The sequence below is a fragment of the Oryza sativa genome, chromosome 5 (assembly GCF_034140825.1).
Source record: "Oryza sativa Japonica Group chromosome 5, ASM3414082v1".
Taxonomy (NCBI): Eukaryota; Viridiplantae; Streptophyta; class Magnoliopsida; order Poales; family Poaceae; genus Oryza; species Oryza sativa.
In genome coordinates this window covers 18,777,722-18,803,888 of record NC_089039.1, presented here as the reverse complement: position 1 = coordinate 18,803,888, position 26,167 = coordinate 18,777,722, and the positions used below count along the sequence as shown (strand labels likewise).

The window sequence follows — 26,167 nt, the reverse complement described above, 5'->3', positions numbered from 1 at the left end:
AGACAATTTTCTTCGTCGCATTACACCAGTCCGGAGGTAGGCTACATTTATTTACGGACGGAGTACCAAATGTCCACCCCTACGGGCACCTACGAGGCTACTCGAACTTTGGGGCCTTTGGCGTAGCCTCCCCCACCCCATGCACACGATGGATCGAAAGAAAGACGGGACAGGGTAAAGACACGGGAATCGCTGTTCGATCTCGCCAAAGCAGAGCTGGCGCCGGGCGGGGCCAGGCAAGGGACCGACCGAACCGATGGATCGATGGATTGACGCGAGGCGCTGGCTGCAGCCGCATGGCAGGCCGGCAGGCGCCTGCGCCTGAGATCATTGACGGGCACGGTGCTCCGGGCCGGCCGCGAGATGCGCCCGCGTGGAAGTAGGAACCAATAAAAAAAAGTATTACTCTCTCTGTCTCATAATATATTAATCTGGTATTAGATTGTTATATTTGGGGACAGAGCGAGCAGTACATATCTAGGGGGCCATCCTCTGCACTGCAGGTCTGCAGCCAACCGGATCACAAGGGCAGAGCAGAACCAGAGAGAGCCTCTCTTCGCATCATCTCTGCATCCTGATGACTGCAACGACTCTGCGAGGCTTTAATTTCACACAGAAACAGGGCGAGAGAGAGAGAGAGAGAGAGAGAGATCGGGGGGACAACGAGGCGAGTGCAGGGGAGGGGAGAGTGGAGACAGGGCGACATGAATCGAAGACGAGAGAAGGTGCGTGGTGGAGCCAGAGCCACACAGAGCCAGGCCAGGCGGCAAGCCGTGCTGAAATCGCGGGGCGCTGGCCCCGTCCGTCCGTCCGCCTGCGCCCCTCTGCCGCCTCGTACAGCTCGGGGGCCCCGGTCCGGCCTTCCGGATTCCACCCCGCCAATAATCCGCGCGGCAGCCGAACCAGCTTGGGCTTCCATCGGTTGTCAGTTTTGCCTTATTAAAAAATAAAAATTAATTTATAAGTAAAACTTTTATAGATTTATTCGTAATGACTTAAAAGTCAACATTAAAAAAAATTACGTTAAAAACATCTCAAAATTAACTTTAAAATCAAGTTCAACAATTCAAATTGCTGTTGGTATGTGGATTCATCCCGTCGTTGGCACGGGTTAGCTGGTAGCAGTGGTGGAGTGGAGTATAGAAGGCGTTGCATTGCACGTACGTGTCGGTGGACGACGTCCTGTCCTGTGTTTGTTGGTTGTGTGCGTGTGTACCGTGGAGAGTTGATTTGATGCGCTCGCTCGTTTCTCCCTTTTCTTTGGATCGGATCCGCAATTCCGCATTGAAACTAAGGTTGGTCATTGCGGTACGGCCATGGTCGATCGGTGAGCACGATTGGTCCTGTCTAGTCCTGCTAGGAATAATTGTTGGCCATTTACGGCTGTTTTGGGCAAAATAAATTTTGGAGGGTTGGATTGATACAGAAAGATTCGTCATTTGGAACAAAGGATTAAGGGCCCCTGTGAATCAAAAGAATTACGAAGAAATTTTATAGGATTAAAATCCTATAGAAAATTTTCCTATGTAGCCATTTGATTCAAATGGCTGAAATTTTTCAAATCCTACAAAATTCCTATTGAATGGTGACGGAGCGTGGGGCTCCTCACCGGGAGACCGCGCAGGCCCCCCTTTGCCGGTTCGGCCGGGGGCGCTAAGTGAGGTTCTTCACCCTCGATCTGTGGAATGTTCGCGAGAGAACAAATGCACAAGACACGGGCGATGTAGACAGGTTCGGGCCGCTGAGAAGCGTAATACCCTACTCCTGTGTTCTGGTGGATCTGTGTGTGAAGGAGTTACAGAGAGCCGGAGAGCAAGAGAGTTCAGGCTCTAGAACCCCTCTTCCTCTTTCTCTCCTCTACGAGCTCAGGTATTCTCAGAGTCGTCTGAGAGTCCCTCCCCCCTTCCTTCGGTGGGCAAGGTCCTCCTTTTATATCTCAAGGGGATACCACATGCACCACTTCTACCTACTCTTCTTTTGGGTGGGGACCCATCCTATCTTGACCAAAACTTGGCTCGCGCCTTCGCCTGGAAGCTAAATCACAGCTTGTCCTTGAGTGAGGCCCAGCGCCGTCACTCGCCTGACACAGGGGATAACCCTGTCATTCCTTCATTAATGGGTGGAGATTTGCAATGGCCGCTGTCCGAATGACCCTCCGATGGGATGGGTCATACCTACCTCCACTCCGCCGGAAGCAGATACAACGTGGGAGCACGGTTGTCTGCCGATGACGTGACCGGCGTCAGACCAGTCACAGACCGGTCATTCTTGTCCACCGCGCGTCAGTTTAGCATGCCGCACGTCTGCCCTTCTCCATACAATGACTTCCTTGCCATGGTTGCGATGAAGCCTGGAATGAATCTGGCCGGGACTGACATACCAACTGCAGGAGTTAGCACGCCGGCTCCGGCTAGGGACGAGTGCCTGGAGGCTCTCATCATTCCGACGGGACGGGGCGAGGCGTGTGACAGGCCGCCTGTTGCCACCTAACCCGCGATCTGACCGGTCTGTGACCGGTCACACACTGCGACCGGTCACGAACCGGATAAGCGCGCGCTGCGCTGCATTAAATGCGGCGTGGCGCGCTCGTCCATCCCGCAATAAATGCGGTTAGGTGAGCCCCGCTGTGCTCACCTAACCCATACACGTGGCGCCAAAATCACAGGGGTCGGGGCGCCCCAGCCCTCGGGGCCGAAACAGGGGCGGCCCGACCCCTCGGGGAGACAGAGGGAGGGGTGGCCACATCATCCTCGGGCCCGACCCCCCCGAGGGGGTCAGGCCACGTGGGTGACCGCGGCTACCCAAGCCTCTAGTCACGATACCCTCGGCCCCATGTCACCGACAAATGGCTTATTGCATACTCCCTCCGTCTTATAAAAAACCAACCTAGTACTGGATGTGACACATTCTAGTACTACAAATCTAGACATACATATGTCTAAATTCATCGTACTAAAATATATCACATCCGATCCTAGATTCATTTTTTAGGGACGGTGGGAGTATAGGTTTTGGAGGAAACTTAGCAAGAGGTCCAACCTCTTAGTAAGACTCCTTTGAGTCTATCTCTTTCATCCGATTCTTATATTTTTCCTGTGGTCCAATCAAACGATCATTTCTGTGTTTTTCCTATGTTTTGTATTCCTCTGTTTTACACTTACGTTCCTGTCAGAATCCTATGTTTTTCTTATCCCTCCGATTTTTCATTCCTACCATTCAAAGGAGCCCTAACTTCCTTAAATTCCTTTCAAATTCTTTAGGATTGCCTTAAATCATCGAAAATTTGGTGGATTCTCAATATGGTATTTCATCTCTTGGAAAAATTTCTTTGTGTCAATCCCTTTCTTTTAAATTATGTGTTTTTCTTCTGCATCATTGAACGGTATTTCTTGCAGTTTTCGTACCTTTTTTTCATCCAAAAGATTTGAGATGATAAAAGGCTAGGTTTTTCCTATCCCTATGTTTTAAAAATCATACGTTCCAAATAATCCCTTAGTCCCATCCGGAAGTAGGAATATTTTTGAAGCATTTTTATAGCTAATTCCTACATAAAGATTATGCAAAATAAATTTTGTTTCGAAGAAGAACATACATACTTCGATTATAGGTATAGCATGCTAGATCAACATTTCTACGCCTCAAATTAGCCAATGGCATACCTAGAAAATAATTATCAAAGGTCTCGAGTACAAATACACTAGCATGTATTTGTTTTGGATGAGCTGGGATTGGTTGGACTCATCCCTATTTTTGAAATGGGATGGTCTCCTTTATCCATTTGTCCTGAGGGATGGGATGATCTTAACTTTTAAAGGATGGAACACATGTCAACACTAGAGAAAAGTCCGATTGAATTGGTTTAGCAGTTTTTGAGGGACAAAACTAATCAGGATCTTAGAATAATATTCTTTCTTAGGGATCATCCCATCTCACCTATCTTCAAACTGAACACCTTAAAAATAAGTTTGATCCAACATGACTCATCATATCCTTTAAACCAAACACATATCTAGTTATCAAGTTGGAGTAGTATTGTACTAATTACTAGAGTATAAGAGCTAGGGGTGGCAACATGGCGGGGCTCATTCGGGTATCCCCGGCCACGGCACCGCAAAGGAAATCGGGTGAAAAACATCACCCATCCCCGCCCCCACAGAGGACCTGGCGGGTGTCCGGGGCCCCACATCACCCGGATAAAGCTAATACTTCATAAAAATATTGCAATACAATAAATAATATTATGATAAAATTTGAATAGCCCCTGGTTATGTGGGTTGCTTGAAGGAAGGAAAGGGATTATGGTTGAGGGGAACTATTTTGAATAGGTTTGTTAGGTCTATATTATTGCAATGAGCTACTTATATAAAAGTTACTCATATCCGGGGCCCCTCCGTGTCACTCGCGGGTTAATTCTGATCCCCGCCCCCATTCCCGGAAGTTGAGAAACCCAACATATGACTTCTCGTTCATTTTTTTGGATTTTGTAACTACAACTTCTTAAATTTTGGATGAAAATCTAAATAGTCTAGAGGAGGGTTTTTTTTTTTTGTTCTAGGACAAGCTTCAACTACCAAAATCTCTCCAAAACATACCCTTAGAGCTTTTATAAAACCGTGGGCTCTCTTATCTATCGTAGAGCTAGAGCTTCAAGATGCCAATATTTGATGTATGGAAGATGTTAATAGGGATGGGAAGAACACCGGTGGCTCGAGAAAGACATAGTTAGTAGAATTTTTTTTCAGAGATAATGAATATTTTGTAAATAAATGAAAGCATTTGGCTTCTGCACAGAGTTCACTCAGTTGAAACACCATGAAGCATGCAAAAGGAAAAAAAAAAAGCAATACGGGGAAACTTCCCTACTGACTTGCCCCGGTGAAGGCTTTCACCTCTATGGGCCTGTTATGTTTAGAGAAAAAAGAGAGTAAAGGATTCGAATCGGTAAAGATTAATTCCTCTAGTGTCATTTGCTTTGGAGGAATGAAATATACTAGAACTAGAGATAAATTTTCTTTCCTACAAGTCATAGAGAAAAAATTATAGGAAATTTTCTATTCAAAAATTCTTTTAAATTTATTTTGTATGCATTTCTGTTCCTATAGATTGAAATTCGTACAAACCAAATAAGCCCTAAATCTCTAGTTGAGAACATGGAATCAAAGGATGGTGGTGGCCTCTCTCTTTTAGCCTCCCCATCCCGCTCACCACCATCACCTTCTTTGCCGCCAGAGCCAAGCCCTTCCATCCGCCGTTCCGGCCATCTCCTTAGCTCTCTGCACCGGCCAACACCTTTCTCGAGTGAGCCAAGCTCAGGAACACATTCAACCGCCGGCGTCACCACCTCCCAACCACCGGAGCACTGGTGCCCCGCTCCTCTTTTCCCTCTGCTCTATATGCGAAGAAAGAAGGAAAAAAGAGAAAATGGGAGGATGGACGAATAAAATGAATCTGACGGGTGGGTCCCATGTGTAAACGTGAGGAAGATGGAAAATATGATGACGATGACATGGTTCTAATTTTGTAAAATTTGAGTGGCACGCTTACGAATAGACGAATTGTAATGACATTTTTCTGAATAGCCACATTTGCAATGGCATGGATCGAATTAACCCTAAGAATTATTCCAAAGGAGACTTTTTTATTTATACAATGTAAATCCTCCAAAAAGAAATTCTCTATTTTCCCTTAGGGCATCACCAATATTTACTACTTCTACCTAATTTGTGAATAAGGGCAAACCTTGCGCCAGTGCATATTAGTTGTTGTAGTAGCTAAAATGGTGAAATAACAAAAGTAGGTTCTAAGGTGATCCCACAGCCACTAGCTATGAGAGAGGGTGAATTTTTATTTATTTATTTGTTCATTATGACAAGGTAATAAGCATATTATCTATGGCCGAGTTTAGTTCCAAAATTTTTCTTTAAACTTTTAACTTTTCTATCAGATCAAAACTTTTCTACACACACAAACTTTCAACTTTCAACCAAACTTCTAATTTTAACATGAACTAAACACACTCTATATAACCGGGCTGTAATAGGTATTTTATTGTTACTCCCGATTGTGGATGCGCGCTTGGTTCTCTCTAGTCAAGTCTCCCACCATCAGATGATCAGACGCGCCAAAACGACGCAGCACGGGCAGCAACCCCCGCCACAAGCCACATTTTGTTCCACCACTCGCCAGCAACGTCCCGCCGCTGCGATGGCGACACCGCTCCAGTCCAGTCTCCCCCTCTCCAGCTGGTGGTGGCCGCATTCACCGACGGACGACGGGAGTACCCCACCGGCGCCGCACCACGGCCACGTGACCTCGCTCGCCGACGACGCATACAGTAGTACTCCTACTCCCGTCGTAGGAGGAGAGTAGCCGTAGCCGTAGATACCTCGACGGTCTACTACACCCTAGAGCCCCTACGACTACTACTAGAGGCTACTAGCCGTAGAAGAGAAAGGCGACGCGTGACGCCCAATCGGAAGCCTCCCCCACCCCATCTATAGGCGGCCAGGCCAGTAGATATAGGGTGCAGCTTTTATCGCGCTTCTGCTGCTGCAGTCTGCAGACGGCGGCCGCAGCAGAAGCTGCCCTCCGCCCCCACAAGAAGTCTCGATCCCCCCCACACTGCTCCCAACGCCAACGCACAGAGGAATTTCGAGCCACTTCAATTCCACGCAGACCACCTCTTTCACTCTTCTCTTCCCTCTCGCTTTCTTTCCTCTTGAAAAAGATAGCGAGAGAGAGAGAGAGAGAACAAGCAGCGGCTATAGCTAGGGGGGAGAGAGACGAAAGGAGGAGAGGCTAGGGGGTAGAGGCTAGTAAGCCTAGTATAGAGGGGTTTCTTTCTTTTTTGCTTGGGAGAGAGATTCTTTTATAGTGGGAGGAGAAAGGGAGGGAGGAGGAGTACTAGGCTCTACTAGCGCCGTAGCTCTACTGGTGATCGAAGTGGTGCGCAGCAGCAGCAGCATCTTCGCGGTATTCTCGCGCTTTTCTCGGAAGCTGGTTTTTAGCCGGTCGGAGGAGAGAGGTGAGCAAGCGTGGCGTCGTCGGCGGGGCGGCGCTTCCAGTCCGACTCCGGCGCGTTCGCGGGCTGGGTCGCGGCGGCCGGCGGGGGTGGCGGCCGAGGGGACGACCTGTCGCTCGGGTTCAATGCTGCAGCCGCGGCGGCTGCGGCGCCGGCGGCCGCGTCGGCGGCATCGCTCTGGGGACCTGTCGCCGCCGCGTCGTCGCGCCAGGCGGCGGCGCTCAACTACGGGTTAGCCGCCGCGGGCGGTGGTGACGTCGGGATGGTGCTCGTCGCCCCCGCCGCGTCGTATCATCACCACAGAGCCGCCGCCGCCGCGGCGGCGGCGGCGGCTGCGGCGGCCGCGGCAGAGCCCGTGTTCCCGCTGCTCGGGACGGGGCAGTGCGCGCTCGACGCTGACACTGCCAAGTCGTCGGGCGCTGCCGCGGCGGCGGGGGTGCCGCCCGGGAGCGCCAGCGCCATCCACTTCTGGCAGTCGCAGCCGACGACGGCCGCCGGAGCTGGTGGTGGCTCCGCCGACAAGAAGCCGCTCCCCATGCTGGACTACGGCGGCATCGGCGGCCCGGGAGGCTCCGGCGCGGCCACGTGCCACGACTGCGGCAACCAGGCGAAGAAGGACTGCGTCCACCACCGGTGCCGGACGTGCTGCAAGAGCCGCGGCTTCGACTGCCCCACCCACGTCAGGAGCACCTGGGTCCCCGCCGCGCGCCGCCGCGAGCGCCAGCAGCTCGCCGGCGCCGCCTCCTCCCCTCCCACTTCCTCCGCCTTCCCCGCCGCGACCACCGCCTCGGCCAAGAAGCCACGCCTCCTCGGCTCCCAGACCACCACCACCACCTCCCGCACCTCCACCTCCAACGCCACCACTCCTCGCAGCTTCGACACCTCCTCCAGCCACCAAGGTAAGTGAGCACACGCCCGCGGCGCATGGCGGCGATGGCGCGCCGCCACACGAACAGAATTCCAGGAAGCCTAACCATTTTTGCCTCGTCGCTCGTGAATTCCTCGCAGTCGCGTCGTTCAGGGACGCCCTGCCGCGCCACGTGCGCGCGCCGGCGGTGTTCCGGTGCGTGCGGGTGACGTCCGTGGACGACGGCGACGACGAGTTCGCGTACCAGGCGGCGGTGACCATCAACGGCCACATGTTCAGGGGGTTCCTGTACGACCAGGGCGCCGACGACGGCCGCGGCGGCATGGCATCCACCAGCAACGACGAGTCCAGCCACGGCGCCGGCGCCGCCGTGCCCAGCATCTCCGACCTGCACCTCGGCAGCGCCTCGGCGGCGGTGCCACCGCACCTGTACAGCGGCGGCAGCGGCGGGCCGCTGATCCTCGGCGGGTTGGGCTACGGCAACACCATGAACTGAAAAACTAATCGTGCAACAAGATCGAGTAAGCATGAGGTACCCATTGATTACTATAAAATCTCCTGCTTTTCTTTTCATTGAGTAGCTTAGTTTATGGAGTAGTACTGTCATTGCTACTGATAGTGGCAGAATTCTCGTTTCTTGTTAATGTTGCTGTTGCTGCAATGGAGCAAGCTATGTAGTCTTGTTATTAGAAGCTGGGAAATTAAAAAAGGTTCAAGCATTTACAGGTTAATTTGTGCGCTCATTTGCATAAGATATTGCCTTGCCGTGAATATGTGATTACTGGAATATTTATCTTTTGTTACATTGGGAATTGCTTATGAGGTTATGGAAGGGTTTTTTTTAATTAACCATAATGGAGTAGAATCATTTCGAGTTCATGTGTTTATAAAGTTGTTTTGGAGCAATCATTCCGAGTACATTTTGGGATGGCCGATACAATGGAGAATGGAGCGGAAAAGTTTGACTCTTTGATGCTCTCTTATCTATCGTTTCCATGCCATCACTAGACTGTCTTGCGTGTTTTAGCTGCCAAATGCAGGCCTCGTTTACCATATTGAGTTGCTTGCCCCTTTTCCAGTTTTATGTCCAAGAGGTTGGTAGGAACAGGGATGGAAGGCATGGATTCTTTACTTGGCCGTGGTGTGTGCTGTTAAGCATCTTATCCATGCATTGGAACTTGTAGCCAAGAGACGAATGTGCAATGCATGTGCTTGATAAGACCTCTTCTCTTCTCTTTGCACTAAAATAATCTTGATTAGAATTGGCTAATTTTGGTCATGGCATGGAAGCCAATAATCCACTAGCCATGCCTGGTTGCTGCATGTTCTATATAGGGCAATGCTTAAAAGAGACCATGGAACTTGTACTAGCCAAGAGATCAATGTGAAATGCATCCGCTGATAAGACCCATCCGTCTCTTTGTATTTTAATAATCTGATTAGAAAATTACCAACATGATCATGGAGTTGAAGGCAATAATCCATCTATTAGTAGGAGTACCATATTTGGTTGCTTATGCTACGTGAACTTCTCCTAATCTTTTGTTTCCAACCCGGAATATTATTATTCCCCTTCCGGATCCCATCAAAGATGAAAAGATGTGAAAAGAAAGAAAGGAGGTGTTGATGAACAGCCTTCCACTGGTCGCAGAAAGATAGCCATGTGTATTTAATCATTTGTTTTGGGTTGGAGTAATTTTAGTTGCTGTTTTCTACACCTACTCATGTCTTGTCCAATGAGTGAGTTTGGTCGGTTTTGCTTGAGCTACTGTGGCATCAAATCTTTGTGTCAATTATCAGTGCACCTACATGATGATCAGTCTATATATATCTTGTCATCATCAAAGCTGTTGTTATCTTATGTGACTAATCAAAGCGTTTGGTCCATGCCGTCGTTCTGAATACTGCCTAACTTTCGGGAGCACGGACACTGTTCAGGGTGCTTCTTTATTTGATGCAGTGTACTGTAGATTTGGTGTACCTCTTCAACTACGCAACGGTTGCGTTAAGTTCTACTCCTAGCTTGACTAACGGCAAAACTGTTTACTTGTTCAGTTAGGACACCATGCTCATCTTGGTTACTACTACGGGATAATTTGATTATTTCCACTCTTGTGATCTCATAGTTCAGCACTAATATATACAATTGCTATTTATTACGGAGTATATAGCCTGATTAGCCTATATTCCAGTTATTCTCGTATTATTTGAAATGATAGGACAATCAATAATCATAAGTGACAATCATGTTAATTTTCTTGTTGAATGCTATATATTGCGTAGCACCACTGAAATATGCCCATATTTGCTTGCTGTGAAGACAGTTGCACGTACCGTTCAACAACCCAGTGATTTATGTTTCTTGCATATGGTAGAAGGATCTCTTCGAAAAATCAACAGATGCAAGAAACTGCATGCTTTGGCTTGTTTGTGAGGTTTATTTTTGTTCAATAGTTATTTCTCCAATATTCAAAGACCGCCTGATGCTTTGGCTGTTTAAGTGAATTCTTTATTGAAAATCCCTTAATAATGGTTGGATATACATTATTGATAGATATTATTGCTGCTTTGTTATTCTTTGTGTTTTCTGAATTTCCAGTGCAGTATGAATGGTGGTAATTATGGGAGTCTTATCACTGCCTCAAAGGGAATGTTCTAAAATTGAAACTTATGTTTCTGTGCTGCTTACCAGTGATATGCTGTTCAGGATTTTGTTTTCTTTCTGACAGTTGAAACGGTTTACATATGCTATCCTAGGTAATTAGCCCTTTTGTTTACCATGATAGCATGGTTTAATTTGATGTATGCCAGTATGATTACTCAGATTAGTTGCCTAATATGCCTTCCTCATGCTGTTGTGTTTGATGAGAGAAGCTGCTGTTAGTTGGTTAATGCTTTATATCATTTCCCTGAATCATATGCAAGAACCAATCAAGTGAATTTCGTTCTTTTTTGCTCTAACCTGATGAGTAAGCTAAGCTTCTGGTAGATCACATTCTTTATTTTTTACACTGATAGTACTCCCTCTGTCCCCTAATATAAGGGATTTTGACATTTTGTTTGCACTGTTTGACCATTTGTCTTATTGAAAAAATTTTGGAGTTATTTTTTTTTTGACTTTATTATCCAAATTACTTTAAGCACAACTTTTTGTTTTTTATATTTGCACAAATTTGTTGAATAAGACGAGTGATCAAACAGTGCAAGCAAAATGTCAAAATCACTTAAATTATGGGATGGAGGGAGTAGTATATTTACAGAGGAACAGAGATTTCAATGGAACTTCTGTCCCAAATGAATTCAAGGTGCTAGAATACAGCTGTGTTTAGTTCACACCGAAGTTTGGAAGTTTGGTTGAAATTGGTACTATGTGATAAAAAAGTTGTGTGTGTATGAAAGGTTTGACGTGATGGAAAGTTGAAAGTTTGAAAAAAAAACTTTGGAACTAAACAGGGCCGTAGCCTTGACCCTTGTTGAAACTTTGGAACTAAACTTTGGAAGCACGGCTCCCTTGACCCTTGTTGAAAATATTTTCAGTATCATTTCATTTCCTGCATATATTAATTATCATGGCAAGCTCTGATTATTAACCAACCTGGCAAATGAAGTAACTATTTGTAATCACTTCTAGCAGGGGTAGGCTTTTAAGTTCTCTAGACAACCAAAAATGCATGTTGTTTAAATTTGTGCATTTAATTTTTGTTGTCTTTCTTTTTACCACATTGATGGAAAAAAAAACGTCTCATCAGCAAGTACTAACAAGAGATGTAATTCCCATCTCAAAAAACAAACAAACAAGAGATATAACTCCTTTTCATGCTTCTTCAATATTGTTTGGCCAACAGCATCACCCTTCTTAATATTTATTATGAAATTTACAATAAATCATGCTTAAGTTATGCACTGCTTGAATAATCAAGTGGATATTTGCGTCCTGACTTTGATCGGTTTCCAAAAGCATATGCTATCCTCCCATGTGTGTGCCCGGAGGTAAACTGTGCTAATTCAAAATATAAACTTAAATAAATTCTACACCTATTGTGTTATCTAATGTTCAATGCAGATTAGCTCAACTTATCACCTTAAGATTTCTTATTAGTGTGTATGAGAATTAATTGTTACCCTCTGCTTATATCTCTGTTATGCAATGGTCGGTCTTGTTCCGAGGTGCCAGTGCTGTTCAAACCTTTGGGCTTTCCTTGCCCTAATGATAAATATGATTTTGAACAAATAATTGTATGCAATACTTTATATCAAGGTCTTCTTGTAAATTACATGGTTTGAGAAAACAGCTCAGTAGTTCTCTGATGTTAACAGTGCCAAGTCGGTCAGGTGACAATCTCTACTTTTCAAGACATGAATCTATGTTGTTTATATGTGACTGAGTCACCATAAACGGCTTTACGTTCTGTACATCACCATCAGTCCATCACCCTATTCTTCATTTGCAACCTTCACCAATTCATGTTTGCTTAGCTTGCATCCTATTTCAATTTTGGATTTTTCTTGTGATTTGACCGTTCTAATTAATCACTAAAGTAGAACTACCTCTGTCCCAAAATAAGTGTAGCCGTGGATATTCGTGCTCAACGTTTGACCGTTCGACTTATTTAAAAAATTTGTGAAAAATTTAAAAATATTTAGTCACACATAAAGTATTATTCATGTTTTATCATCTAATAATAATAAAAATACTAATCATAAATTTTTTTCAAATAAGACGAACGGTCAAACGTTGAACGTGAATAATGTAAAACTGTACTTATTTTGGGACGGAGGGAGTACTAGTAATTGCTTGCTGATTCAGCTGAAAATGTCTTGTAACTTTCTTCTCGTTTGATCATTGATTCTACCTAACTGATGCAAGATTCGTCATGCATTAGTTAGAAAATGTTGAGTGGGGAACTGTTGTAGCACAGGAAGCTGTCTCATGTTGGACGGCTAGAACTGTTGATTACTACTCCCTCCGTCAAAAAAAAAAAAAAAAAGACAAACCCTAGTTTCCGTGTCCAACATTTGACCGTTCGTCTTATTTGAAAAAAATATGAAAAAAATTAAAAAGATAAGTCATGCATAAAGTATTAATCATGTTTTATCATCTATCAACAATGGAAATACTAATTATAAAAAAATTCATATAAGACGAACAGCTAAACATTGGTACGGGAACCCATGGTTTGTCTTTTTTTAGAACGGAGGGAGTACTTCATTGACTAGGGAAGCCAAGTTGCATAGAACAACCAAGTTTCCAACTGTTTAACACGTTGGAGTTTTTTTTTATTGTTTTCTTATGAAACTCCCAGACGTCAGGTTTTTATACAGAATCTAGCTTTTGGGTCACTACCATTTCGCCCCTCAGATACACCCTCTGTTAAAACTAATCTAACTTCTGTTTGTGTTTCTTAATAAGTAAAGCTTTACTAAATTCAGCTCATTACGTTAAGGTGATACAAGTGTATCGAGAACACTCTCAGTCTCTGTACAACAAAGATACACATAGCCAAATGAACATTCTCAAATTTACATAAATTGGAGTACAAGAAGTATTACTGGCCATTCATTTTAAGAGTACCTCCAACAAGCTCTCTATATGCCCCTCCAAGCATAAAACTTAGCAACTCGGAAAAATCAGTCCTCCAACAGACTGGCCAACCAGATTACCAAGCCATCCGGCTAGCTAATATTGGATAGTCGGTATCCCTGACCCAGCCTCGTCAAGTGTGGGTCCACGCCATCTCTCTCCTCAACCCCCTTGCCATAACTTGCTAGCAACACTTGATATGCAGCTGGCTATCGTCGTTGCCGTCTCAAGGCTATTGCTGGAGGTAGCAAGTTGGCTGCCATACTGTAGGCTTGGCAGTGACGCCCTATAGCTCAACGCCCTGGATTTGGTGGCCCTCCTTTGCTTCCCCTTGGCATCGACGAGCAACAGGCCACCCATCTATGCTATCGCCGACCCTAGCCATGCTCCAGCACCGTCGCACCGTGGGATTGGTGGCAGCGTCCTGCAGCTCGGCACCCTAGATTTGGTGGGCCTCCTCCTCCTCTCCTCAGGCCTCTATGTTGACAAGTAGCATGTTGTCCCTCCTAAGTCGTTGCTTGCGCTAGCTGTGCTCAAGTGCTATCGCACTGCGGGATTGGCGGCCTGGATCTAGTGGCCCTTCTCCGCCTCCCCTCGGTGTCGAAGAGCAGCAGACCGCCCTTCTTGTACCGTCGATTGCCCGAGCATCATTGCCTTGCTGCTCGGCGGTGACGACGCGGTTTGGATCTGGTGGCTGAGGCCATTCCCTATGAGATTGGCAGTGGATCCCTCTCGGTGGAGCAAAGGGACGAGCTCGCCTTCACTATCATGAGCGTCAACAATGGTGGATAGAGTGATTGTTGAAGCATAGAACAAATATGGATAGAAATCTTTTTGGATAGCTTGCCAAATGGGCAAATGGAAAACAAAGATTTGGTAAGGCTGTTGGAGATACTCTAAGACGAGATCTTTATCGATCTATGTCTCTCAGTAACCTGCTCCATATGCTGATACACCACAACAACATAATCTTGCGAACCTGGCTTCTTAATGCTTAATCTAAGTGCACATATTCATAGTCAAATGTTGTTTTTTTTTATTTTTAAAGACGGTATGTGCTAGCATACGAAAGATGTATATGTGCACGCCATCAAACACACACACTATACCTATACACGAGACAAGCCAGATGGTTCCTATTTATAGGTTCCGTTCGAATCCACTAAAAAAAGTGGATAAACTTTTGGATAAAAGTGGTACGCTTTTTAAACTGCTAAACGGTGCGTTTCGTGCGAGAACTTTCTATATGAAAGTTGTTCTAAGATATCAGATTAATCCATTTTCAAGTTTGTAATAATTAAAACTCAATTAATCACATGTTATTACCACCTTATTTTACGTGAAACACCTAATTTTTATCTCATCTTTCAAACACCACCGTAATGCTACTACTTCCTCCGTTTCACAATGTAAGTCATTCTAGCATTTTTCATATTCATATTAATATTAATGGATCTAGATAAATATATAAGTCTAGATTCATTAATATTACTATGAATGTGGGGAATGATAGAATTACTTTACATTGTGAAACGGAGGGAGGACCTACTAAAAGCTGTAGTCCCGTGGTAGTACTACCAGATGGGCTTTAAGGTTACGTGGGGTTGAAAGATGATTGATGATTTTAGTCTTGAAGGCTTGAAGTTGGCTCTAGCTAAGAAAACAAAAGGTGAACCTTTTGGACTAAAGAAACTAACTAGAGTGATAGGCACGCTTTCAATGATTAACTAGGTCAACGCTGGTTTCCTCACACCATACCTTTCGCCACAATTTAAGGTTGGCAATTGCCAATTGGTGGGATGACATGCGAATCAATTGCCAAACCTTTTTCTAGTAGGGTTGTCATCAACTTCAAATATACTCGGGAATGTGAACTTGACTTTGTTTAGAGCTCCATTTAATCACATGAATGAAAAAAAACATACGAATAGAAAAAAAATAAGATTCTGACAGAAATATAAGTGTAAAACAGATGATTGCAAAACACAGAAAAAAACGTAGAAATGACAGTTTAATTAGGCCGCAGGAAAAACACAGGAATCTGAGAAAAGATAAAGACTCAATGGATTTTTTCTATGCGGTTGTATCTTATGTTAAATTTTCTCCAAAACTTGCATGGGAGGAGATATTCCGTAGGAATTTTAAAGGATTTTATAGAATTTATTTCTTTAATTCAAAGGGTTATATAGGAAACATTCATGTATGAGTAAAATCCTCTAAAACTCCAATGAATTTTCTCTGAATAAAAAGGGCCTTAAAGGATTCAAAAGTAAAATAATGAACTTGTAACACTTGAGGCTGCATTTGTTTCAACCTTTTCCCAACCCCTCTACCACGTTTTCCGTGCACACGTTTTTCAAACTTCTAAACAATGCGTTTTTTTAAAAAGTTTCTGTAGAAAAGTTGCTTAAAAAATTAAATTAATCCATTTTTTAAAAAATAGTTAATACTTAATTAATCACGCGCTAATGAACTGCTCCGTTTTCCGTTCAGAGGAGATGGGTTCCCAATCACCCCCAACCGCCAGTAACGAAGGCTGTGTTTGGCAGCTTGTGTTCCTAACTCCTTGCCCTCGTGTTCCGCGCGCACGCTTTACAAACTGCTAAATGGTGCGTTTTTTACAAAATGGTTTCTTTACTAATGTTGCTTTTAAAAAAAGCTAATAAATACTTAATTACTGAGTTCCTAACCTCACTTCCCGAACACAGCTTTAGGATTACTTTGAAATAAATTATTGAATGGATTATCTACTCAATTATAAAGAAAAATTAAATATTTTGATAGATAAAACAAATACTCCATCTGTCCTATAATATAAGAAATTTTGAGTTTTTGCTTGTACTGTTTGACCACTCGTCTTATTCAAAAAAATTTAGAATTTTTTTTTGACTTACTTTATTATCCAAAGTACTTTAAGCACAACTCTAGCTCATTTTGTGAGAGAGCTCTACCCAGCTCCACTCTCAGTTTTGGTGGAGCTGGAACTGTTTGGCTGAGCTCTAGCTTCAGGAGGGGTGGAGCTGAAGCTGGAGGTGTGCCAAACAGACCCTAATACAGTAGAAAGTTTTTTGATAATTTTTTTCAAAGCGTGTAATAAATAATCTGGAGAAAAAAAAACTAAGCATTAGCTCTGTTCTGATTGGACTGCAGAATTGCCACGAGTGTTTAATCAGGGGGTGTTTGGGAGAGAGTTTAGTCCCTCTCTAGGGACTTATTTTTTTGGCCCAAACACCCCCTCAGTACCTATAGGGTGTTTTCGTCAGGTGTGACCTACCGCGACGTAATCACCCACCCACATCGCACTCTTCTTGAAATACAAGTTGCCGTACTTTGCATTTTCCAGGTCAAAAGCAAAGCAGACTTCAAACTGAGCAAACTAGTGTAACTGTTCTAGGAAGACCGAGATGGATAATGTTCCTGCACCATACTTATCCTCTTACACATTCTTGAAAGTTGACACGACAACTAGATAAACGAAGAGAGATTTACATGTAAAAAAGGAAATAAGAACACAAACAAGATGCTCATCAATGGACTTCGGACTTGGACTGTAAGTATGCAACTTAACTAGGAACACCTGATCGTCATGTGAATTCCATGCTTCCCTCTCAAACCATCTCTCTCAATCCTCTCATGACAAACACTACTTTTTGAAAGATTTCATGTAATGGCACAAGCGCGAAGGATCCCAAGCCTCAATTATCGAGTAACATTCCCGTGCAACAAACTTGACTAATATTTCTGCTTTACAATACAATCGAATGATCTAGGAGTATTACCAAAAGCTCACGTTTCAGCTTTACAACACCAAAAATGGACCACCTCACTTGACCAAATAACTACCGTGTTTTACTTGCCAAAAACTAATTCTAGGTTAATTTGTAGGAATTAGCCAATCGTGTCTGCCGCCTAAGAAGAACATGCGTTGATTCACTTGTTTTATTGACCACGGAGATCCTTCGATGGCTTCTAATGTAAACACTATCAGCTGAATTGAGTATCAGCGAGGCAAAACCATTTAATCACCTTTCTTCGTCCCACCCTGGAATGTTTGCAGTGGCTTCATTGACCATTTTCACAAGGGTGGCCTGAAAAGGCAATTCAGATTGGTACACAAGATTAGGAATTAGATGGACTGATCTCAGCTTTGTATTTGCGATACTGCTGAAACTCTCATAATTGTCATTTGCTGTTTCAATTGCCTTAAAAAATAGCAGCAGGTGACAAAATAATGGCACAATTGTCCATTTTACAACTTGAACTTTGAAACCAGACCATAGGTTATTATAATACTTTATAGTGGAACCAAGAATTTCTCCAATACTTGCTGAAGATGCAGCAAGAAGTAGAAGAACTGAATCAATAATCAGACATTATTATGCAGTAAAGTTTGAATCTGTACCCCTAAAGCTCTATAGCTGCATATAACAAGAAATGGAGGGAACACTGCAAGTTAAAACAAATTCAGTTTGCTGTGGAGCAGATGTGCAGGGAACGTATGGTGTAAAAGCTGAAATGGCCAAGAGTCTTTGGAAAGTCTTAAATTAGTGGGTCCTGATTTTCCAGTTGACCAATCCTCTTATGTAATGGCCCAAACAAACTTTTTGATGAGAGAACAAGTGTCTATTGGTTCACCAGTGGCTGTTATTCTCAGCAATATTGATCAAGGGAAGCAATTCTGGTTTGCATCAAGTGTTAGAACCAAAACAGGTTACCAAAAAACAGTAGGTATTACTTGATTGAATGTGTTTATTTGAAGGTCTCCCCGAGGATGAGGCCAGATCATGCCCAATTCGATCCTTGAAAGACCCATCACACTACAGTGGCACCTTGGGAGCAGAAGATCAGGACCAAGGTTGAAAAGTGAATTGTTTTATAGTTCAAGTCAAATAGTGTCTTGTTTTGAATGAAGTCCATGATTGTTTTTCTTAACACCCTAGCAATCAGTCAAAAAGAGAACAAATAACCAAAGTTTAAAAATACAATGATTTACAATTATTTGACAAATAGAAACACACCACAATGACTCAACCATTGGCATGCCCAATTGCAATTGGATTTCCCCATACTACAATATAATGGAAGGGGAGTACTTCTATGATGAGGAATAGCAGGAATGAAGGACAAGACAAATAAATGGTAGCAAGGTTGACCTATCCAGGTACTGAAGTCTACCTATGCCAAAGAGCAACTTCAATCGGTTCGAGTAGCCACCCATTTTCAGGAGAGGCTTATTATAGTATCATATGGAAAATCATATGAACAAAGAAAGCCTATATTAGGAATCCACCATATCAAGGGGAAGGGAGATCAAGGTTGGACTTTGCTTTTCTTATTCATCTTTCTTTGCTTTCAAAATCATGCTCAACAATGTAACTTGCAACACAGTCCTACTGTACCTAACTGGTGCAACATGGATGTTCATTCAACATGCACGCCTGATCCACATCTAAACCTTAGTACAGTTACCATTTTACGTTTTTAAAGTCTCAGATCTGCTTGTTTTCAGTAACTATATACTTACTAGGTGATATGCTCTTGTATTTGATAAGAAATCCATTGTTAGTCACAGAAACAATAATATTATCAGGAAACATAGCATATGAGACATAGGGTTACACTAAATAAACATTAATTATGTTAGAAAGATGCTCCCTCCGTCCCAAAATGTAACAACTTTTAGCACTCAGGATATGTCCAAAAATATAACTACTTCTCTACCAACATTCCCTTTCTAACCAATCACAACCCTCCACCATTCACTTTTCCCACCTACTTCCACTTCTCAACCAATCCCAACCTCTCCCTATTTAATTCTACTTACTTTCTTAATCACTGTGTCCAACTCTAGAGCTTATATTCTGAGACAGAGGTAGTAGTAGATAATATCACTTTTCATTCAGTCAACTCTTTGTGATTGTGGTAGTGTTTGACATAGAACCCACCTAAAGCTAAAAATGCAGGGGATAAATAGGCAGGCTAAAAGTGGGCAATATAATATATGGCAAATTTCAGTGGGACAAAATAGTGTACTCTCAACAAGGTGATTTAGAATTTTGTAAATGTAAAGGTCAATCATGTTTAAGAGAAGTGGCATCAGTCATACTGAAATAATACTAAATATTAAGCACATACCACACTTTCGGGAACTCCTGGAGGAGGTAATGTAAGATTTCTTGGCGGTGGTGAACGAAGATAAGATCTTTTGTCAAACCGCCATTCCCCTATTTTCCCATAAGTTAGCTCACCCTGAGTTTGGACAAGACACAAAAAAGCTCTTTCATGAGAAGCTTATAAAGTTAATTTTGATGACAATGCATAAATAGATTTTACAAAGTAATTGACATAACTGATATGATGACATATACTTAAAGTCAAACAGTAGTCACCTTTAATGTATAATCACACCCATAAGTGTAATGGATGATGAATGTGTTGTCCGATTTCGCGTCCCAAGGAGGCTGCAATTAGTATCAAGCACATCTTATATGATATAAGACATCGTGACGAAGCGTGAGATGATTTATCTAGTGACAGTTTCTAAGCACCTGAATCATAAAATCCTTACGAAGGCTGTAGTGCACACCATGCAATGCACTAGCGACAGCATATGCATACCTATAAACATGAATATGAAAGATCAAATTAATAAGGGGTGTGCATGTTTAAGTCAAGAAGAAATACTGTACACATAATAGTACCGACATTTCCAAGACCCATCCAAAAGCTTTGTCTGTCTCCACATCCTCTTTCATTTTCAACGAAATATTCATCCAAGTTGGAGCAATCTTCTCAAGCTGGGCCTGGAGATGTTTTGAAGGCATCACGAATGCATTGAAACAGTATTGAACTATGGCATTGCACAATGTTCTTAAATGTATGTTTTTTATGCGGAACTGAAAAGAACTAGTTTGGGCAGACAGTGCTATCTTGAGTTCTTGACAGCTCCTATAGCCGGACCTAAGCATCCTATTAATCATGCGTCGAGATGAGAGATACCTTCTTGATAATCACTGGGGAATTACCAATAGGATCAATTTTTGAGACTGGTCCATTTTCTTCAGGAAAGAACTTCCTCAGTATTATTTCATTTTCAGTTGGTTTGATGTAGAAGAAGGGAAACGCAGCAGGTTCGTCGCCATGAGCTAAGTTTGGCAATGGCCTCACAAAGATGTGATCTGGCTCAGCCATAAGTACATAGCTGCAAATGCTTCCATTAGGAAACCGCCGGTACAAGATCATTTAGCATAACAAACTTACAAGAAACAAAATACATCTACTTACTCTTCTTTGATGTTTGATTTCTTCAGCCATTGAACAAATGCCCAAGGCCTGTTTAGGACAATGTAACCCTGCGTAGGAACGTCATATCAGCAAGAGCTCGTTTTAACTTCACGAAATGATTTTGCCATCTAATGGCGTTTGCAAAACATGAACAAACTCGGGGTTCTTACTCGATCCGCGCCTTCGGGGAGGGGATCAACCACCAAGGTAGGTATCTCATCCATCAATCCGTCGGGCTTCCCGGAGTGCAGGATCCGCGTGAAGCCGCCCATGTCGGAGCCAGGCCGATCCCTCATCTCCCTGTACCAGTAGTACATCACCCGCGACTGCCACTGGCTGTAGAGCGCGTCCGTCGCCGTGAGCGCGACGTGGAACCTCTTCGACGGGTCCGAGCCGCCGCCGCCGACGCCGCCGACGCCGCCGAGAATCTTCCGCGGCCCGGCGTCCCGGCTCCGGCCGTGGCCCACCATCGTCAGGAAGTTGTAGGTCGCGAAGAAGCAGCCCACCGAGATGAGGAGGAGCAGAAACGGCGAGGCCTTGCCGGCATTCTTCCTCCCGCTCATCCTAGTGGGGAGGTCCTCGTCGTCGTCGTCGGCGGCGGCGGCGGCGGCGAGGATTAAGGGTTCGGAGGCGTTTGACTCGATCGCGAGCGGGGTCTCCGGATTCGGTGGATCTGAGAGATCGCGGTCGCCCTCACTCGGGTGCAGGAGAGATGGAGGGAAGAAGAAGGAGGCGGTGGGTTACTTCGGGGACGCCGGGGATGGAGGGTGGCGAGCGGCGGGGCAGTCGCCTCGGCGTCCGGTGGGGATTCGCCGGCGATCGACCGCGTTTGGGATGGGGGGAGGCCGTGGAAGCGACGGCGGAGGAGAACTTGTTGCGGTATGGCCGCCGCGACCGGGCGAGAAAAAAAAAAGAGTGTATATAAAAATGGGTTAATTACGATTTACGCGTGGGTGAACAATATCTATCCATTAGCTGCGATTTCATATAGCCACGTCATCAAAAATATGCATATAAGATACTCCCTCCATTCTAAAATATAAACATTTTTATTATAGTAACAAGTTAAACATTTTTAACTTTAACTATTATTAATAGCAAAAAAAATTCAAAAGAATAATCATATAAAATTGATGTTACTTAGATTTATTGTTAAACAAACTACTATAATATGCAACTTTTTTTAGTTAAAACATCTTACTTTTATTGATATTATTGGACCATGTTAGTGTCTAAAAATGCTTATATTTTGGGACAGATGGAGTATTAGCTATTAGATACAATTGGAAGGAACATTTCCTATACACACAAGCTTGCTGCTTGCTTACATACTCTGTGCACAATAATTAGCAAATGTCACGAAAAATTCTATAAAAAATTGAACATTTACTCCTAATAGTATTATACATATCTACAAAGTCTCATATTTAAATTCAGTATATTTTAGCTGTAAAAAAAGGTGAAAAATCTGACAATTTTAAGAGTAAAAATATGTCATAATTTTATCTTTTTTTTTGTTATGGCTAAAATATAATGGATTTGAAAATAAGATTTCATATGTAAGTGTAATATTATTGAAAGTATGTGTCCAATTTATTTTAGAATTTTCTGTGATATTTGCTAGTTATTGTGTACGGAGTGTGCACTAAAAGCTTATTTGCATAAGATATATTCCCACAATTGGAAGGCTACTAATGTGGGGCCCATTCCTCACATTAACTATTGCCGCAATAAAAACAAAATGAATGGTGTTAATTACTCTATATATTATCGATAATATTCCTATATATTAGTTATGATTACAGAAGCCACATCGTAAAAATATCACAACCGTTAGATCATAGTGCCTATTATATATCTGCCATCAGATTCAATTGGAAGGCTAGTATGTAAGGCCCATTCCTCACATTAACCATTGCCACAATAAATACAAAATGAACTGTGTTAATTGTTTTGTACTCCCTCCGTTTTAAAATGTTTGACACCGTTGACTTTTTAGCACATGTTTGACCGTTCGTCTTATTAAAAAAATTTGTAAAATATGTAAAACTATATGTGTACATGAAAGTATATTTAACAATAAATCAAATGATATGAAAAGAATAAATAATTACTTAAATTTTTTGAATAAGACGAATGGTCAAACACGTACTAAAAAGTCAACGGTGTCAAATATTTTGAAACGAAGGGAGTATATTATCTACTATTCCTATGTAAGTAGCCCCTGTGATTACATGGGCCATATCCTAAAAATATCACAACTGTTGAATCGTAGTGCGTATTAGATATCTGCCATCACATACAATTGGAAGGCCACTAATGTTAGGCTCATTCTTCACATTAACCATTGCCGCAATAAAAACACGATGAATGGTGTTAATTGGTATGTATATTATCAAGTAATGACCAGCCTTAAACGAAAATTCTTTTATGCTTATACTTATTAGCTAAAATTTAAATTTTCAACCTTAAATTTGGAGCTAATTTTCGGGTTTTTTCATCGAAGTTTATTTTTCAGCCTTTGCTTTTAGATTGCTAATAACACGTATATAAAATTTTTGTTCACAAATTATTTTTAATTTGTAAATATGTCATTTGGCTTATTCCCCGAATAAGCCAAACGATAGGGCCGGACACCTTTTTAATGCTTAAAGAAACTGTCTAATAAACATTCACCCTAGGACAATTGGTCCCCTTACTCTTCCAATGTTCTGTAACAACAAAAATAACTTCATCACAAAATCCACATTCGTAGCTCCCACTTACACATTGTAGTTTTATCCATGGTTTTGCTTTCGACCCAAAATCTCTCCATGCACTGCTCATATCGACGTCCCAGTGGTGGTAGGTGGATTTCAACACCATCTTCAGTTTCAACAACAATGCCACCTCTTATTGTGATGGTGGTGATGTATTTGTTTGGCCAAAAGTAAGATAGGTGTTTTTCTTTGTTTTCTATTAATCACGTTTTGGTTATTCAGAGTTATTTCATAGTATTCACTGTGGAGATTATGGATACCCCATACCTACACAGCATGTATAGTCCAACTGGGTATGGGGTGTCATGTATAGATAGAATATCTTTAAAAGGACTCGGGTTCAATTCTAAACTTGTATGTCAAGGAAATATCCGAGATCCTAGTCGGTTACGATTGTATTTTATCTGTAACTACCTATTCCGTTAGGAATATGGGCTGTGCTTTGTAATACGGGCCCCTTCCCCTATATTAGGAGAGGTCCGGGTGCCTTTAGGGGCACGATTTTCACCCAGATCATACAATCAATAATATACTCGGCGGATCAATCTCTGGACAGGAGTAGGGTATTACTTCTTGATTAAGAAGGCCTGAACCTGTATAAAATTCATTGTCTTTTAACTCATCCACTTTTCCAGCTTGATAGCCACCCCCTTTTAGTATTGCCAAAATCTTGTTTCGACAGTTGGCGCGCTAGGTAGGGGTAGCGTCAAGTTCTTCGCCGACTAGTGTGATGGGTTTCGTTTCTAGCATCGACGACTTCGTCTTCCCTCCCGGGCAGGCGTTCCGGTTCGGCAGCCTCGACTTCATCACCAACGACTTCGGCAAGATTTCTCTCCTCGACTCGGATTCGAACCAGTCGGGAAGAGGCCAGATCTCCGCCCCGTTCGGTATCCCGAACTCGGCCGAGATCTACCCCAAGATCATCTCCATCGAGTTGGCTTCAAACCACTCGGACGAGATCCAATCTACTCCAACACGACCCGATCAAGATGATGGGGCCTATCCGCCAATCCTGATGAAACTCCCCGATGATTTGGCTGCTGTCTTCACCACAAGGGCATCTTCTCCCCGTAGGTCTAGGCTGGATCCGGCCTCTGCCCCGATCCAGCCTAGCTCTAGGGAAGTCAGCGTCATACTCCAGCCTCTCAGCACGGTTTCGACGGAACAACTGGATGGCTACCTCAGCTCCCCTGGCGTTGACTCACGGCCAACGGAGATCATTGAGTACGACAACTTTGGCTACCGCTACGACTACCGCCACCTCGACGACTTCGACAAAGACTTTGAATATAACTACATGCCTCTCTACTTCGGCATCTTCATGGCTGACAACGAGACGGAAGAACAGCATAAAGCCCGAGAAGCAGAAGAACAACGCGTGCAACAGGAAGCCGAACGACGCCGACTAGAAGAGGAGCACCAAGCACAAGAGCGAGAACGGCTACAGCGTGAGCAACAGGAGCGCGAACGGGCTACAAAAGAGGCTGAGGACTGGCGACAGCATGACTTGGATGTCGGGCGACGAGCACGAGAACTTATCGGGCAGCAAGACGTCGAGGGAACGGTGGTTTTTCGCACCCCTCAACAGAACGCGGTTGCAGCGATCACCCTCCTCGACACCCTCCTCAAGGAAGACGCACTCAATCAAGCCAATCACGTCGTCAACATCTTGAATCAGACCAAGACCATGATCGCCGTCAACATCTTGAACCAGACCAAGACCATGATCGCCGCCTCGGTCCCGGTTAACTCCTCAAGCGTCCGCACGCCGACTGGCAGCCGAGTTCCCCCTCTTCGATCTCAAGATTATCACCAACCAAGCCTCAGCGTCGTCGGCGCGGGATCCAGTCGCAGGAGCAAGGGTCACGATGAGCGATCTATCCACTCGCCTCCCAAACGACATAGGGAGCGTCGAGTTGAACAATCTCGCTCCCCACATCGCAGGCGCCCCGTCGATCTTCGCGATACTATCAACCAGCGCCGCGCGGCAAGAGGCTACGCTCCCCACCATTCACCAGATCGCTACGACGATGACGTGGATGGAGTTGCTGCCTTCACAAGCGACCTGCGTCGAGTGGATTGGCCAGCCGGCTTCAAGCCGACTGGAATCGAGAAGTATGACGGCACCACTAACCCGGAGTCTTGGCTCACCATCTACGGTCTCGCAATTTGCGCAGCAGGAGGAGATAGCAAAGCCATGGCAAACTATTTGCCTGTGGTCCTAGCGGATTCTGCCCGGTCCTGGCTTCACGGGTTACCCTGTGGCACAATCGGATCTTGGGTGGAACTTCGCGACCACTTCATCGCCAACTTCTAGGGTACCTTTGAACGCCCTGGTACACAGTTTGATCTTTACAACGTTGTTCAGAAGTGTGGAGAATCCCTTCGAGATTACATCCGACGCTTTTCCGAGCAACGCAACAAGATCTCTGACATCACCGACGACGTCATCATCGCCGCCTTCACCAAGGGCATTCGCCACGATGACCTAGTCGGCAAGTTCGGGCGCAAGCCTCCCAGGACGGTCAAGCAGATGTTCGAAAAAGCCAATGAGTACGCCAAAGCCGAAGATGCCATTACCGCGTCCAAGCAGTCGGGCACTACTTGGAAGCCGAAGAAAGATATGACTACAGGGGGGAGTGGAAGTACCAATC

The 26,167-nt window shown here is 43.9% G+C and overlaps 2 protein-coding genes across 2 annotated transcripts; one reads left to right on the top strand and one right to left on the bottom strand.

Annotated features, from left to right (window-relative positions):
- Positions 1–6,895: 6,895 nt before the first annotated feature.
- Positions 6,896–8,620, top strand: LOC9271471 (protein LATERAL ROOT PRIMORDIUM 1). The gene is made up of 2 exons (XM_026025288.2): positions 6,896–7,920; positions 8,030–8,620. The coding sequence occupies exons 1-2, from the start codon at positions 7,284–7,286 to the stop codon at positions 8,383–8,385; spliced, it is 993 nt and encodes a 330-aa protein (XP_025881073.1). The 5' UTR covers positions 6,896–7,283; the 3' UTR covers positions 8,386–8,620.
- Positions 8,621–17,135: 8,515 nt separating this feature from the next.
- Positions 17,136–21,650, bottom strand: LOC4338656 (hydroxyproline O-arabinosyltransferase NOD3). The gene is made up of 8 exons (XM_015785271.3): positions 20,925–21,650; positions 20,755–20,822; positions 20,470–20,671; positions 20,176–20,273; positions 20,019–20,088; positions 19,860–19,931; positions 19,606–19,719; positions 17,136–17,558 (listed from the first exon to the last, which is right to left on the bottom strand). Exons 1-8 carry the CDS (start codon positions 21,315–21,317, stop codon positions 17,493–17,495), a joined length of 1,083 nt encoding a protein of 360 aa, XP_015640757.1. The 5' UTR covers positions 21,318–21,650; the 3' UTR covers positions 17,136–17,492.
- Positions 21,651–26,167: the final 4,517 nt, after the last annotated feature.

What these genes read in the sequence shown, in the direction of transcription:
- LOC4338656 (XM_015785271.3), bottom strand. Translation starts at nt 21,317, where the DNA reads ATGAGCGGGAGGAAGAATGCCGGCAAGGCCTCGCCGTTTCTGCTCCTC. An exon ending in TCCCCGAAGGCGCGGATCGA is followed by an intron (nt 20,823 to 20,924) that starts GTAAGAACCCCG and finishes GTTCCTACGCAG; the next exon opens with GGTTACATTGTCCTAAACAG. An exon ending in CAGGAGTTCCCGAAAGTGTG is followed by an intron (nt 17,559 to 19,605) that starts GTATGTGCTTAA and finishes TTGCCTTTTCAG; the next exon opens with GCCACCCTTGTGAAAATGGT.
- LOC9271471 (XM_026025288.2), top strand. Translation starts at nt 7,284, where the DNA reads ATGGTGCTCGTCGCCCCCGCCGCGTCGTATCATCACCACAGAGCCGCC. An exon ending in CACCTCCTCCAGCCACCAAG is followed by an intron (nt 7,921 to 8,029) that starts GTAAGTGAGCAC and finishes AATTCCTCGCAG; the next exon opens with TCGCGTCGTTCAGGGACGCC.